Here is a 17,666-nt window from a genome sequence, read left to right on the forward strand (position 1 = left end):
AAATAATTAAAAATAAATTTAGGTTCGATCTTCATTAGAGGGAATTATTATTCCCGTCGTGGCGCAGCGGCACAAGGGTGTGACTACAACGCGACGGTTGTGGGCTCGATCCCCACTAGATGAGGAGAAATATTTATTTACGTTTATATTTCTATAAACTCAACTCAACTCACTCAACACGCAATGTCTCCAGAATTCGGCATATAGTGGGGAACGGAGTGTCTTAACACTAGGTTCCCTCTGCCTACTTCTTAATTTCAAATACATATCTAAAATACCAGTAAGATACTCAGTACCAGTATTTAAAGAATCAAAGTGCTTAAAATACCTATATTTTCTTGTGAACTTTTATAAAAATAAACTTACTTAGCTGAACAAAATTTATTCGAATTTACTGAACTCCACTAAACGGATGTTGCTTATATAAGGCAAAACGGTCGTACAATTTTCCACTTTTCATTATAAAGCTTTTAGTTGAAAAGGCAAAAGGCAAATACAAATGCTGTTTTGATTCGCATTAATTTTATATGCCTACTGGTTTTATATGAAAATAGTTCTAAATCTGAAATGTTATTTTGCTAACTACTAGTGTATTACGAATATTTATTTATTTTATCAGCTTTACGCTACCTAATCAGAGGGAATCTAGTGCTGAGATACTCGTTCCCCACTTTCTGCCGAATTTTTCGAGGCATTGCTTGTTGAGTGGCGAAACTCAACGCTGGGTTTTTTACCTTGATACCAGAGGGAAGAAATAAAAATATTAAAAAATAAAAATGCATTCCCTCGAGTGAGAATCGAATCCATAACCGTCGCGTTACCGTCACACTCGTGCCTCTGGGACACGACGGCCCATTAATGATTATAATATACGACTCAATCAATTCGTCCTCTCTACAATCGCACGTTTTTTATTATTCAAATCAAAAATTAATATGAAAATACCAAAAATACTTTGCTCGATAATCCCTTAAGCTTTTGGAATTTCCAGCAATACGGAATCCATAGGGTATTATTACAAAGGCTTGCCAATTTTGAGGTTAAACCTATAAATATTGTGATGATTAAGAAGTAAGAGATTAGAATATAAACAAGTTGTAAAAAAACATGTAAGGATTTTGAGCTGGATAAAGTACGTACTCGGTAGTTAGAGTCCTTGAACGGTTTTGATGACTCTTGGTTTCAAGTCCCGATACGTAAAATTTTTACACGATTTTCTAAATATTTTTTTTATTTGTTGCTTTTTCTATCCTTTTCTAGCCTTTGCATTTTTTATATCCTTTATTTGGGTTCACACTGTATTCCATACATAGCAGGGTAGGCAGGGGGAACCTGGAGACTTTTGGCAAAACTCCTCGTTGCCTAGTTATCAGAGCGACGACATGAATTAATTTGATACTTCCTTGAGTGAAAATCGAACCCGAACCTGTTGCGTTTACAATCGTACGTGCACCACTACGCCACTGCCTCATATACAGATTAAGTATCAAAATGTTTCATTTAATTTTATCGAAATACCTTCTTAAACTTTACCTTATTTAACTTTAGCCTTATTAAACCAGTCTCTGTAGGTTCGCCTAATTTAAATATATTAACATGATTAAGTAATAAAGAAAACCTAGCTAATTTTGTGATTTTAAAGGCTTAGAAAGTGAAATATATTGCTTTTTTCCATCAAATTACATTGGGTTAGTATTAAAAAGACTAATTTAATAAAATCCAAGACCAGTCGTGGCGCAGGAGGTCTCTTTCGAGTAAACCTGGAAACTTGTATCTTTGAAGGGTATAACTAAGAAGGTTACGTCAATCCCACCTCCACAACCACCTTGGAAACCTTTTTTTTTCCATTCCAAGGTGAACTCAATCTCGGAAACAGGGTGTAGTTGCGGTGCGGTCTTCTACATCAGCGCAAGTGATATAAGCTTGGCCCGTATGAAAGGCATCGCATTAATTTACAGAATAAGCGGTGTGGTAGATTCACTGCACTTTGCGGTATTCCAGCATTAATGGACTTGTCCTCTGAGCATTCACCGTCACTAACGTCCTGTATGCTACGTCCATCAAGTAAACTGGTTACCCAGTTGCATAATATTCCTGAAAGTCCCGGGAATCTCCCGGACCTCCCGAATAATCTCCCGGGACCAAATCGCATGAGTTTCAAGTGGAATGACTAATGAATTCTTACAAGGACTAATTAATGATTATTAAATCTTCGTGAAGATAGTAAATTATATATCTATACTAATATAATAAAGCGGAAGAGTTTGTTTGTTTGTTTGTTTGTTTGTTTGAACGCTAAGATCTCTGGATCTACTGGTTCGATTTACTTTGTTTTTGTTTTGTATGAAAGCTGCATTCTTCAGAAGTGCTATAGGCTACATTACATTACACATATATACTAATAAATTAAAATACTTTCTAATTTGACATGCAATTTATTCTGCCATGTTAATAACAACCGTCGTCGCTACGCGACCGCGTTCGTTACCGCGTCATTTTGATATTCATCCTTATGAAAATAAATATAATAGTCACTTTTAGCATTTCATGTAGATTGAAATTATTTCTGTAGAAATTATATTCTTATATTTCAAGCAGGCGTAGCCGCGTCCGGGTCCGCTAGTTTTTTATAAGAACCTACGTGAAAATTAAAAAATCCTTGAAAAAGAATAGATTTCTTTTTATTGATCTCACGATACGTCTAAATGGCGCAATCTTGACGATATTCAGTTGACTTTATTTGCTTCATTCTTTATTACGCATATAAAAGGACCCTTGGAGTTCTCTCCTCTAGTAGGGGAGAGCGGGGCTAAAAGTTACCGAGGTAAGTTGTTCCGATGGAAATAATTTCGCGGAGAAAAGTGATAGGAATATTTAGTAAACATATAGTGAAATGCAATGTGATAGCGCACCCATGGCCAGCATATTAAACAATCCAGTGGCATCCGAAACCAATGGAATAGCACACGGGTGTCGTTGGTGCACGATTGTAAATATTTTTGCATTTCATATTTTTGGTCTATCTCACAAATTTTAACGATTAGCCTCGAGTATGTTAGTGTTTTTTTTTACATTATATTACCTACTATTTCGGAACACTATTTGTAAATTATTTATGTTTTCTATATCTTATTTATATTTAATTTTTTTTCAACACGTGTTTTTGGGGCTAGATGTTCCCTTTTTTTGGGGCATGTTGTGACCTGTTGTTGTGACGAAAAACTTTCGCCAATTCATTTGTACCAATAATGGGATGTAAATATTGTAATTTTTCATACTAAAAAATAATGTAATTTAGTAACATGCGGACTTATGCTCGGAAATCAACTCGAGGTTATGTGTCATATGAGTTGATGCAAAAAGCAGCGGATGTTTCAAAGATTACAGGAATAAGATAAAAACTGTTACCAAAGAATTACATATACATATTAAGTGCGAAAACCTAAAGGTATAAAATTTTTGTTTATTATTTTGGTTTAACAAAATCAAAATAAGTTTTATTTTATGTAAAATTATCTTTTACTTTTTAGTTCCGTTGTTTTTCGGTTCGGTTTTTTTCGTTCACAATTAATTCTTTTTACGATTTTAAGTGATAAGTAACCTTAAAAGGATATTTCTTAAACGAGTGTTGGTTGTGGTGCTAGTGGTTGGTAACGAGTGGCATCTGTTGTGATATGTAAAACTTGACTCAATTAGGTATTATTTTTGTGGAAACTAACATTTCGGTATATTAACAAGAAAATACATAAAAAATATTCGGGCCAATTGGGAACCTCTCCCTTTTTTGAAGTCGGTTGAAAATGAAAACTTCTTTTATGAGGCTGGTTGAAAAGAAATACAACGATGGGGAATCTTACTTCTGACAATAATTTTAACAAATTTTTCCCTTGTAACTATTCTAGTATAATTAATATTTACCAAAATAAAAACAAATTTTCTCAATTTTGACCGGATTTTATAATCAGAACCTAACCAAACTTTCATCAAAATATCCTTGAAGTGTATCCTTTCAAATAAGAAAAGAATCATTAGAATCGGTTGGCATGATATTGAGTCATTCGTCATTTTGTCGCACACGTACCAATACAAATTTAATACTTATGTGATTTTCTCATAGATACCATTGTCAAAAATAGACCAAATAAAAATTAGTTCCCACATGGGAAGCACTACCTTTCAAATAAAAAAAAATCATCAAAATCGGTTCACCTAATCAAAAGTTATGAAGTAACATACATAAAAAAAAGAAACAGTCGAATTGATAATCTCCTTTTCTTACAGAAGTCGGTTAAAAAAGATTTGCTTTTGCGTCTGGTGATTATTAATGATACTGTTAGTTATTCCTTAAATAAACAGGCTTTGTTCGATTATTTATTGTTTTTTATTTTGCAAATAATAGCTTTAAAAAATATGGTAACAATTTACCCCGGTCTGTTAACAACTTGCCCCAACTCGGGGTAAGTTGTTACTTTCCGACTTCAGTCATAAAAAAAATCATAACAAAAAAGTCTTACAAAGAATACCCCAAATTACTGTTTTAATTGCAAGTCTAGATATGTAAGTTGATTTTGATTATATTGTATAAATACTGAAATCAAGTATTCGTAGCAATATTTGAGGTTAAAAAAAAATCGGAACTTTTGGCCCCGCTCTCCCCTACTAAGACATCTTGATCAACGGGTTCCGTCTGTATTATACACTATGTGAGTAAAATTCGATTGCAAATCACCGAGGTTCCGTTACTATTGTTACAAAATTTAATAACAGCTAATAAAAGCTTGTGAAATAAAAGTGGTTACTAGGCAGGCAGGCAATTGCAGGTAGGCAATTATTACAAGCACTTTTGAATCGTCGAATGAACATATGAACAAAAAGCTACCACCGGTTCGGAAGGCAGTTCTGCTGAGAAGAGCCGGCAAGAAACTCAACAGTTGCTCTTTTCAAAATCAATGGTACAATCTATTACATTTCCATACATGCTTATCCTCTAAATATTCTTGAACAGTGTAATAAGCTTTACTTGTCAGAATTTTTTGTACTGATATTTTAAATTTTCGAAGTGGCAAATCTAGAATACACTGTGGAATTTTATTATATACACGTATACTCAGACCCATAAAGGATTTATTAACTTTTTGGAGGCGAAACCTTGGAGTAACAATCTTATCTTTATTTCTCGTTCCTATTGTATGATTGTCACTATTTTTACTATGACAATGTATATTTTATCGGACAAAGAGAATATTATCTATATATATAAAAGGACTTGTCCTCACTGACTGAGGTAAGACGCACGCACAGCCGTAACCGCTGATGGTAGAAACATTAAGTTTGGACAAAAGTTTACTTTCGTAATCTGGACATCCACTAAGAAGGGATTTTGAAAAATTTTAACCCTAAAGGGGTGAAATAGGGGTTCAAAGTTTGTATGGAAAAAAAATTAAATCGGCACCGATTTTTATAAAATTTGAAATTTAGATTTTTAAAAGTATTTAATTGAACACGTGTTTCATGGTATTCTAGAATTCACCCCCTAAGGGTGCAAATAAGAGGTTGAAAGTTTGTATGGGAAAATTCTTATATCGCCACCGATTTTTATAAAATTTGATATTTAGACTCTTAAAAATATTTCACATGTTTCATGGGTTATTAGAATTCACCCTTAAATACGCAAGCGAAGCTGCGCGCGTCCGCTAGTAGTATATAAATTAGGAAGCAACTGTAAGAATACCTGCATCTTTGAAAACATCTCGCAGAGAATCTCGCGCTCTTAGTTTATAAATATTGTAATCATGTTAATTTAATCATGTTTTCAATCGGAAGCTGTGTTTCGTTATTAGAAAATGCGTGAAGCTAAAATAAATATTTACTTTTATAAATATTAATTCCACTATATTTTTATTTCTTTACTTCCTGTGAATCTTATGTATTAATCTTTCTTATTATCTTATCTTCTTATATTCTGTATGTACATACGTACAAATGTTTACAGTTTAAACCAGGATTCGATATGAAGATTCTCATCAAAGTTGAACGGTTATCGATTGTTAATAACATGCCTAAGGCTTAATATGTAGAGAGAATTACTGATCGTTCATATATTTAGTTAATGTTTGTATTAATAGAGGCCGTAAATATTTAATATCCAGACAAGTTTACGGGAGCGCGAGTGGGCTTTTAAAAAATAGCTAACAAGTTAAATTTAAATTTAATTAAACTTAAACTAGTGAATCGACCGAGGAGAAGCGCATGCTCTAGTCGGCTGAAAAAATAAAATATAGAATATTTAATACTAAAACATAACGTTTGTTTCCCATGGCATGAGAGGATTCGCGTTACATACTCCGAACGCTGATCAAGTGTTTACCTGTGCCGTTCTAATGCCATGAGCCAATATAACTATCCTCATTTCTTCGCTCTGGTGACGAGGTAGAACGCGGCGTTGAGCTCCACCACTTAACAAGCAATGCCTCCAGAATTCGATTTTAATTTCGCGGTGAATTTTTACAAAATGTGACAAAAGCAATAAATAAATAAATGCTCGTATCTTTTCATTATGTTAACTCAGAAGTTTGATTTTCTGAGGTCCAAGACACCATAGACCTATATAATATTTCATATTATATTAAACTAGTGGACCCGGACACAGCTACGCCTGCTTGAACTATAAGAATATTTTCGCGTCGGTCATACTCATACTATGCCGCCCGAAGGCTAGCTAATCTCCTTAATTATTTATTAGAATGTTATACAGTAAACTATAATTTCAATATAGATGGAATGCTAAAAGTGACTATTATATTTATTTTCATAAGGATGAATATCAAATTGTCGCGGTAACGGTTGCGTAGCGACGCGACGGTTGTTATTAACATGGCAGAATAAATTGCATGTCAAATTAGAAAATATTTTAATATATATTAGTATATATGTGTTATATACTGTTATATAGCCTATAGCACTTCTGAAGAATCCAGCTTTCATACAAAATAAAAACAAAGTAAATCGGACCAGTAGATCCAGAGATCTTAGCGTTCAAACAAACAAACAAACAAACTCTTCCGCTTTATTATATTAGTACTAGCGGACCCGGACGCGGCTACGCCTGCTTGAAATATGAGAATATAATTTCTATAGAAATATAATTTCAATCTAGATGAAATGCTAAAAGTGACTATTATATTATATTTATTTTCATAAGGATGAATATCAAAATGACGCGGTAACGTACGCGGTCGCGTAGCAACGACGGTTGTTATTAACATGGCATAATAAATTGCATGTCAAATTAGAAAGTACTTTAATTTATTAGTATATATGTGTAATGTAATGTTATATTGCCTATAGCACTTCTGAAGAATGCAGCTTTCAAACAAAACAAAAACAAAGTAAATCGATCCAGTAGATCCAGAGATCTTAGCGTTCAAACAAACAAACAAACAAACAAACTCTTCCGCTTTATTATATTAGTATAGATAGATGATTTTGACAGACACGCGTATGTATCTTTGAATCCAGCGGATTCAAAGATACATACGCGTGTCTTCTTAAGTTGTCTTAATTTTTTTCAGCTTCACGCTGTTTCCAGTATTCAACGATAGAAGATAATTAGATCTATAAAAAATAGTAATTATTAGCAAAAAAACATTACAGAAAATCACATTATACCTATAGATTTCGATCTAAAATATTATAAAATAATATTTTATATTTAAGCCATTGTATAAAAAGGATTTATTTACAATTGTAATTACATTATTAAAAAGGAATTACAATATCCATTGATTATTATGCTTCTGGCGTTTGTATTGTTAAAGACAACCTCATTTTGTTAAAAAACATAGCTAGAGAATGAAACAGGAAATGGATTTTAAATTACTAAAAGTAATGAAAGTTTAACCAAAATCGTTTTAATTTTCGGTTCAAAGAAAAATATATAAAATTTAAACAGAATATTTTGTGTTTCAATTTTATCAGATATAGGTAAATAACGTATCTTATCTGTATTTTAATATACATTCATTTGAAATATTTAATGGATTAGGTTGGGGGATAATTTATTTAACTTCACTGGTATAGAGAGGCAGAGAGAAATCTAGTGTTAAGACATTTTGTTTTTAACGTACCGTCTAATTTTTGAAACAGATTGATGTACTGAGTGAACTAAAGTCCTGCTTTGTACTTCTTATCAAAGGGAGTAAAAGGAAAAATAATTCAATACCTCAAATGGCAATCGCACCTACAACCTTCGTTTGCCGTCAAGTTCTATGTCACTATACCACGCCGGCCTTAAATAAATATAATTATTTTAATTATACTAAATTAAAATGATTAGGGATTTAAATCTTCGTTTAATCGTATAACAAGATTATACGAGGCCAGCTGGTTGGTTTACCCTTTCAAGTAGGTATTCGTAAAGTAGATTTAGTTCTGGGCTCTGGTGTAAGATGACTTCAGTAAGGAAAGGTTCAGTGGCTTGTTCTTAAAAGCCTTGTTTATCTATAATTAATTTTGACTCACTCCTTTTTGCTTTGCTTTAAAATAATTGGTAGATAAAATAAGAAAGATAACGATCTGTGTTCTATTTTAAGCCTTTTAGTTATGCTTGCATAAGCATAACTAAAAGGCTTATAAACCCCCAAATCAAAAAATCATTCCCTTATTTTGGTCAAAGTGCTTATAGCTCTTAAACTGCCAATCCGATTTTCATAAAACATAGCTAAGAACCGCAGGCTAAGGTTTTCGATTAAAAAAAACCGGTTAAGTGCCCAATGAGTCTTCCGTACCAATTTTAAGAATGTAGTTCAACGAGAAGTACAAGATATAAAAATTAATAAAAAAATAAAAGTATATATGACATGAATTACAAATATAAGTTTCCAATGTTATAAAATACCTATGATTTTTCCTGAGATAAGCGCATTAAGATTAAATTACAACAAAAATATAAAAAAATATAGAAAATGTAAATGATTTATATAGCTTTATGAAGTACTCTTTGGCAGAGTAAAACAAAAAGAGATTGACAGCGAGTTTTATACTCATTCAGCTCGGCGACGCTTTTATAGGATTTCTTGACTGATATGTGAAAGAAAACATATAATTGCCTCTTAAAAGCCCATCGTGGCACAGTGGATTAGTAATAGACATTGTAAGTATAATGGTTATGGGTTTGATTTATATTCAAATATAAAAATATTATATTCAGAATAAAGATAATAGATAATTTGTTTTCATTTCTCTAACAAGATGAAGCTCGGCTCAATTCTTTTTTTTATATTTTCATTTTTTGGCAAGTGAGAAATGCAGTGACTGGAGTTTCTCTCGCACTATTATGGTATAAAAAAAAACATGAAGCAGAAAAAGGTATCAAAAAACAAAATATTTCTTAATTAAAATTAGGCAAAAATAGGCGTAGGTGGTATCGGACTTGCGGTTTCACCTCAGTGGACAAATGAAAATAGCTAAGAGTCGTATGTGCCACATCCTGATTCCCATAGGCAACTCTGAGCGCAGTTGTAAAGAGTTAAATTCAAACGATAAAGTTGATTTAATATAGCCTTTAAAGCATTAATAGCCTGCCTCGGTAAATGGACTATCCAACAGAAAAAATATAGTTTCAATTTGAATCTGAAGTTCCTAAGATTAGCGAGAAGGAACCTAGTACTTACACTCCGTTCCCATTAATACACTTCTGTTTCCCACTTTCCGAAGAATTCTCGACGCCGCGAACTTCTCAGCTTTGATAATATATGTTTACAAGGAGAGAGAGACTAACAAAACATATAAAATATATGAATATAAAGTTGAACTGAAAAAAAATTCCTTACTTGGATTCAAAAATGTTCCGTGACCTTTTCGAAAACACGAACGAATTGTGAAATACTTTTCAAAGTTATATTTGTAACAATTGTACTGTTGTCCTCCCTTTGACGAATATCTTACTGTGGCTTATGTAAGCTAGAGGACTCCTTCATATAAGTAATGTATATTGTCAAATATATGTATATGGTAACATTTTTTATACTTATTTTAATAATTTAATGTATATTTTATGCATTATTTAAAAAATGCTATTTGTTTTAAATAAATAAAATAAATAAATTTTATACCCCTCTGTTTGCATAACTGTCGTAGAAAATTTTTCCTTCACGTATTAATTGATATAGATACAAATATTTCAAGTCACCGATTAAAGCTATTGTGGATGTCATAAACCTAAAATATTTTGAAGAATTCAACAAAAATTGTTCGTAAAAGGTTTAATATGGTTTAAAAAAACAACTTCGCAAAGAAGGCGCCAAAGGAACCTATTATGTTAAAAATATATTTTAAATTTAAAATAAAACATTGTGAAACATTCGTAATAAATCAAATAAAAGGAAATAATACAAAGCTTGTATAAATATTAGCGCTGTAACAATTCATCTAGAAATTATATAAAATAAATACATGTACATATAAAATATATTAATGTTGTAAAACCTTTATGGGTACATTTCTACATAAGTTTTTTTATCGAATTCTTTTTAACATTACGCCGGGGATATGTTACGCAAATATAAAATTGAACATATATAATTTTAAATAAGCATTTCAAAACGAGGACGTCGAGGTACAGCGGCACGGCGTTTGACCGTGGAGACGATTGTGGGGTTCGATTCCTATACGTAGGAATTATGTTCATACCTTCGCTCAGGTAAAAAGAGAAAACGCTATGAAACATATTAAATTGATTACTAAAAAGATTAGTAGAGATCGTCACAGTGCTGGGACACAAGAGTTCCCTATCATATTGCGCTTCGATGGATTCAAATGTCATATATATGTTATTAAAAAATCAATCCATTGCGAGTCGGATTTATGAATAAAGGATTCCGTATCATTAACTATAAACACAGCAGAAAATTTATGTCGGTTGTATGAGAGATCCTTTAAATATTTTTCTTTATTCTGTTTTTAGTTTCGTTTTTGTTAGCATTTGTTATAGCGGAAGAAGAATTTGGCAGGCGAAATTTGAAAAATGATCTGTTAAAATTTCACCTGCCAAACTATCACCGTTTATGAGATAGACCTAGTGACAAGTAGACAGCGAAGTCTTACTTACGAGTACAGTGTCCCATTTAACCTTTTGGATATTGAACTAAAAAGTAGTATTTTTAAATATGATTAACTAGTGACAGTGATTCCATAGGCTTTCGGACAATGGCACCTTTTTTTTAAAAAAAAATAAATGAATTAATTGAAATTGTGCTACAAAAACATTTCATAACATTTATGTTATATTGTACATTATTTTTTTTATACTTTTATACGACAACGATATTTAAACAATAAAAAAATTCCTTTTGAATGAATATTTCATAAGTTGCGAATATGTGTCATAAAAGCGATTTTAGCTTCCATGCAGGCTTTGCGCTCCTCCTATATCAACAATAATGCGTGTTCAATGCCCATTCGAATGTGTTTGAAATTTAAACAGACAGATTTAAACAGAAACAATTATGTATCGGTATTTCTAGACGCTTAATGTTGGAAACTTTATAAAGATTGAGGCCAGATAGAGGCCAAGCGTGGAGCAGAGGCACAAGTGTGTGACTGAAAGAGCGACTGGTTGTAGGTTCGATCCTCACTCGAGAAAATGAAATATTTACTTAAATTTATATTTTCATTTCCTTGCTCTGGTGTACAAAGCGTAGCGTTGAGTTCCGCCACACAACACGCAACGCCTCCGAATTTCGGCGGAAATTGAGGAACAGAGTGTCTGTATACCAGGTTCCCTCTGCCTACCCTGTTGTTTACGGAATACAGAGTGAAGATGTTTTTTTTTAATTTACTTTATAGCACTAGTATATACTGTATAGAATCATTCTACAACAGTAGCCCAAGTGACCGTTCATTTATGGTATCATCAAGCCAGGACCTGAATGGTAGAACTCTTTATGAGTCATTAGGGGACTAATTATCATATCATTATTTTTATTTATTATACAGAGAAATTTTATTCAAATACTTCAGGCTCATTTAGCAATCAATTTATTAAATAAATCGTGCAGTTCAGGTGAGTAAAGCCTCGGGCAGGTTGATAGTATTTAATTAAGATAAACTTTATTCAGATTTGGATCGCTATAATTAAACAGCATTGAAAGCTAAACGTTTAAAGATACCCACATGGGAATGGACGACATTGGGTTCCGTATTTCTATACTTAATTCCAATTGCAACATGTCTAAATACAGTAAATAAGCTAGCAATTAGTTAAGTAATTTTCAATATTGACTACCCTGCTGTGTGTATTTACTAGTATTAATTAATAGTTTACTTTAAAATACTTGTCTTCAAATTCTGCAAGCATTGCGTGTTGAGTAGAGGAACTGAACGCCACGCTGTTCCTCATCAAAAATTGGCCTACCCTAATATGTATGTTTTAATATCAATTTATAATTTTCAAAGTAAGCTAAAATTAGCAAACGTATAAAAAAAATATCAATTTACCTCCAAAGGAATAACTCCACATGTCACGCAGACATCAGCTACAGCCAGATGTGTCATCAATAGATCTACCCTAGACCGTCTGCGTCTGGCATTGGCTAGAGCCACAAGCACAGCCACATTGCCAATAGCCCCTACAGCCATCAACACCCCGTATGCACTCAACACTGCACCCTGTTGCCTCTCAGCCACTTCTTCACTGGTTACATTCCTCTCGTCGGTCATGTCGAAATAATCCCAGAATTTTCTGTCTAGAGACGATGTCGATTCCAAAGTATAAAATGAATTATTTGGCGTCATTATACCTATTTTATTAAATTTTCACTTAACGTATACATATATAATGACGTTATAAAAATATTTGTATAGTAAAAACATTTTATTTAACACATGAAATCACAAAATTTCGTTCATTCAAATATCACTAATTGTATCTTAAATTTATATTCTAAACTAAAACTAGCAATTGTAAAGCTTTAGTTCGTAGAGCTTTCGTAGCATTTCGTAGCTCGAACTTTACTCCGCGCTGGAGCGGCGTCCGCCATCGACTGATAACAGCGACTGACTACGGTCTACGGTGCTACACAATCTCGTAGGTTCTGAAAGCTTTATAGAAGAACCATTAACTTTGATTCCTCTCAAAGGCTATTTACTTTGCTCTGGTAACATTTTGTCAAGGTCTTTATATAAATTGTTACGGTTTTTAGCACTATGAATAATAAAATAAATGTATATAACATTTATCTGTTTCGAATCCCTTTAATTGCTATAAGCTGCTTCGTTTTGTTTCCGCTCATTTGAAACCTTCGGTTGAACTTTTACTTTATGCTGACATAATATAAAAATGTATCATTGCTTTGATTTTGTATAAATTTAATTATAGAATTTCGTTATTACACCTTTCAATAAGAACAAGTAAGTTTCACACCTCACGACCTAAAAAAAAATATTTAAAAAATCAGCTTTACGCTATATCCTGCACACAACAGGTTAAGCAGAGGGAACCTAGTATTAAGACACTCCCATTTTCTGCTCAATTCTAGAAGCATTGTGTGTTGAATGGCGGAACTCAACCCTGCGCTTTGCCTTGACACCAGAGCGAAGACATGAAAATTATGCTTGTGCCCCTCCGCCACATCTATCCTATGTCACAGGCATCTCATGTTCTCAGATAAAATGTCAATACCGATTTCCTAGTACAATTGAGCAACAGATACGTCTCTAAAGATCGTATGGTTTCTTCAACCTAGTATATTCTGTAGAGTATTGCATGCTGTCTCAATATCACCTATTATACCGGGAACGAATTGTGTCAAGCCTATCAATGAAATTCTGAGAACGTACCCGTAGCTGATATCGAACCTACTATTTGCCACATATTATATTTCCAAACGTCATGGTGTCATAAGTAGATCATGTCTTGCTGAATAATTATTGTTAGTTTAAATTTATACAAAAAAACCGGTCAAGTGCGAGTTGAACATGTATTTTGAGGGTTCCGTACCAATTTCAGAAATATATATATATTTAAGTTGAAAAAGTTAAGTTTGTGTATACGTTCATTTTATTTGAAAAGAATACAAATGTAAATTTGTTAATTTTTCCTTTCTGATTTTTTCTACATTTGTATTGTAAGTTCACGTTGGGGATAAAATAAATATACGACCGAAGCAAATAAAAGATTTTAAAAAATCCCAGTTATTTTATGTACTTTAGTAGTAGATTTTTCTAAAATACGGAACTAAATAGAATGAAGTAAAGAAACTCTACAAAGAATATTATTCAAAGAATTCCATGTATGCAGGCTCACATCCTATTGGAGCACAACGAAAAATTCCTAAAGCACATAATATAACTACTGTTAGAGTCGAGCAAAGGTTTTGAATTTCTAGTATTTTCAATTTGTATACAAAAATGTAGATATATATATTGACATTGCTACGACGTAATATTAAAGGATTTTGGTAACCCGGACATATTCCCGGCTTGTATGGGACATGTCAAGTTGACACTTTTGTACTTCAGTCAGGCTAAAGATGACTGACAGAATAACAGAGTAAAAAAAAACTTGTTAAGACATAAATGATTCAATTTATGTAATTTGTAGGTACGATACCTACCACAAATGAGCCTCTAAAAGAAATACTGTTAGTCAATTCATTTTAAATTTATTCTCTCTTTGCTTCTCTTCTATAAAAAACAACCATAAGTGTTTTTATATGTATTCCAACACATTTGCCAAGTTTCAGTTCTGTAAGGAAAATTTGTAAGAAAATGATAGAGATTATAATGTGCATATTTTACTTAAATCCTTCACGTGTCATTTAAGCCATTGGGCTTAAGTGTAGTTTAGCGGAACTTATTTTTGAACTTCGTAATTTTCACTCACGCTGTATTCATGCAGCATCTTGGTAGTTGGAGAAAACTTAGCGACCTGTAGGTATATGATTTTCAGAGAAATGAGATCCTTTTTTTTACGTTTGTGTAAAATATCTAATACGACGTAAGATGCCGTCATTCGTCGTCGGGCCAAGGTTACGACGGCGGCAGACATGACATTAAGCGCGGTTGTGGATTCGATTCCTACTGGAGGAAAGAAATATTTTATATCTTTATTTTGTCGCTCTGGTAACGAAGCAATAGGCGGCGTTCAGTTTTGTCTTTCCACACGCATTGCCCTTAGAATGTGGAAGTTGGACATAGAAGTGTCTTACGCTAGGTTCCTAAGTTCCCTCTTTACCCCTCATATGTACGAGATACAGCGTCGAGCTAAAAAAAATCATATGCAAATGCTTCATTAGCTCATTCAAAATTTGAACAATAAAATGAAAGCATATTGAAATGAAGTTATATTTCTAACAATATAATTTTTCTTTTGTTATTTTTAAAATGAATACTTTGAAAGTTACGTAACAAAGTAATTTTCCAACTAAATGTTAGACTATGAGGCATTGAATTTCGCCATAAAATACGCAATGCCTCGGAAATTCGGCGGAAAATGGGGAAAGGAAGTTTTTAATGGTAACATTTTGCCGTTAAGACACTACCACGTTCCCAGGTTCCCTACCCTGCTGTGTGCGGGAGACAGCGTGAAGCAGATTTTCTATTTTTTAATTTATTTTTGATAATTATATGAAGTTAGTAGGCATAATTAGAAATATTAGTGAGTAACGTCCGGCTCTATTTGTATTAGTAATATTTTAATAATTGATATATATGTTAACTAGTCCTAGTAGACTAGTCCAACGGAAATCGTTTTCCGTTGGCGCTAGTTACAATTTTTGTGTTGGATTCCACCATTAAACGCGTTAAAATGGAAATTGTAGAAAAAAACATAAATTCTTACTACCAATAATACGTTAAATTATATACGAATATTTTGTGAAATTACAAGAAATACGTATTAATGAGCCCCAATACGAGTTTAGAAGTTACGGTGAAAGATATTTTAAGTTTGTACTTGTATATAAACAAGAAACTTCACTCAGCAGTTTATAAGTAGGTGGTTAGGGTAAAGCTGCTACATCGAAGTTGCGAAGTGTGGTATTTGTACCTACCAGTATATATTTTGTAGAATTGTAAAGATTTCAATTTTACATTTACTTTTACTTTAGAAGATTAGTTATGAATTTCAGCTGCATTTAATACAAATCTTAATTAACCGTTAATTTGGTAGAAATACCTACCGTACGAACGAAACGCTTTGAGGCTACATTATTCATCCGCACTGCGAGAGATTGGACCTCATTGCCGGCATCTGTATTTCCTAAGACATACAATATGACGGTCTTCAAAACCAGAGTGAATAGGTATCTGCTAAGCAAGCGTGAGTCAACCTAGTCTAGCATTGTTGTAACAAATGGTTTAAATAAAAGATAATAAATATAAAACAAGAGCTCGACGGCATGTGGGCCTATGGTAGATTTATGACTCTGAGAGAAAGTCTTTTAAAAGCATTACGAGAACCCTGCTGCACATGTTGGGGCACATGAACATTTGGATGTCGATGACAATAGGCTCGCTGATTTCCGACTTCCAGGGAATTTCATATAATAACTCCATGAGAAACAAAGCATCGTGGGAAACGAGCCACAGGGGTGGGGACACCCGAATTTGTATTAAAGCCGACCAACCTTAGGGATAAGGCGATTCCACTACCAGCACTCTTATAGTTAAGAACTAGTTTTAATAATAATTGTATTTTACTTTAATAAAATAGTTTTTAAATACAAAGTTTAAGATATTTTTACTCGTGCACCACCGTAGATCGCATCAACGCTCACCAGTCTTGATGCGGTCAAACGCAAGCCTGAATAGGCTATATATAAAAAAAAATATATTCCTCACTTCTTAACTTCTCTTCAGTGTGAACAATTTTAAATGTTTGGCACTTTATGAGTAATCATTTATATACTTTTTATATAAAAAATATATTGACTAAATGAAAATTCCACGATCAAATAACTATCTCAATCTCTAATTTATTACGTTAAAAATATTTCGTGAATTTTTAACCGACTACTGAAAGATGTTATTATGTTAGGACTTTTTTTTTTAAATTAACAATGTAAAGCATTCTTGTCTAGCATTCAGAAAATAACTCATATCTTTTTAATCAAATTATGGATTGAATCCCTTTATAATCTAGGCGTAAATAATGCTACCATTAATAAAATGCCATTAATAAAAAATTATACAGGTGTCCCAGGAGTCAATGATAAAACGAAAACTGGTGATAGACGAAGTCGAAGGTGATAGTGAAGTCATGACAGTTATGAGAAAAATATGAAAAAAAATCTGTGTCATGTATTTTTCATATATATTGATTTTAAAAAATATCGGAAAAAAAATCTTCTTCTGTAATGTAATCATGAGTAACCCTTCTGTGAATTACAGTTTAAGATTGAAACATACCTGCAACAGTTTTCAATAAAATGTCGTGTTTTTGTTAATATATATATATATACACTATACCGTTATACCGTCAGTTATATATACCACTATACCGTCGAACACTCGCTCAAAAACGAGGGAACGATTAATGAAACGGTTTCGCTGCCGGGTTCCGGAATAGGAACCGGATTCCCTTTCACTCAAAGGGCGTTAATTTTCAATTTCATATAGTAAAATATAAAAGAATAAACACGCCACATCGACATAAGATCTGTCTTTGA

At 32.8% G+C, this 17,666-nt stretch overlaps 1 protein-coding gene across 1 annotated transcript in view; it reads right to left on the reverse strand.

Moving 5' to 3' along the window:
* LOC146539698 (adipokinetic hormone/corazonin-related peptide receptor variant I-like) overlaps positions 1–12,792 on the reverse strand; it is a 90,924-nt gene extending 78,132 nt beyond the window's left edge. Inside the window, exon 1 of the mRNA XM_085185199.1 lies at positions 12,496–12,792. Coding sequence (XP_085041325.1) covers positions 12,496–12,792 — 297 coding nt within the window. The remainder of the gene's footprint in view (positions 1–12,495) is intronic.
* Positions 12,793–17,666: the final 4,874 nt, after the last annotated feature.

This window comes from Heliconius melpomene, chromosome 4, assembly GCF_056956725.1.
Source record: "Heliconius melpomene rosina isolate 202511_hmr_F chromosome 4, ASM5695672v1, whole genome shotgun sequence".
Taxonomy (NCBI): domain Eukaryota; kingdom Metazoa; phylum Arthropoda; class Insecta; order Lepidoptera; family Nymphalidae; genus Heliconius; species Heliconius melpomene.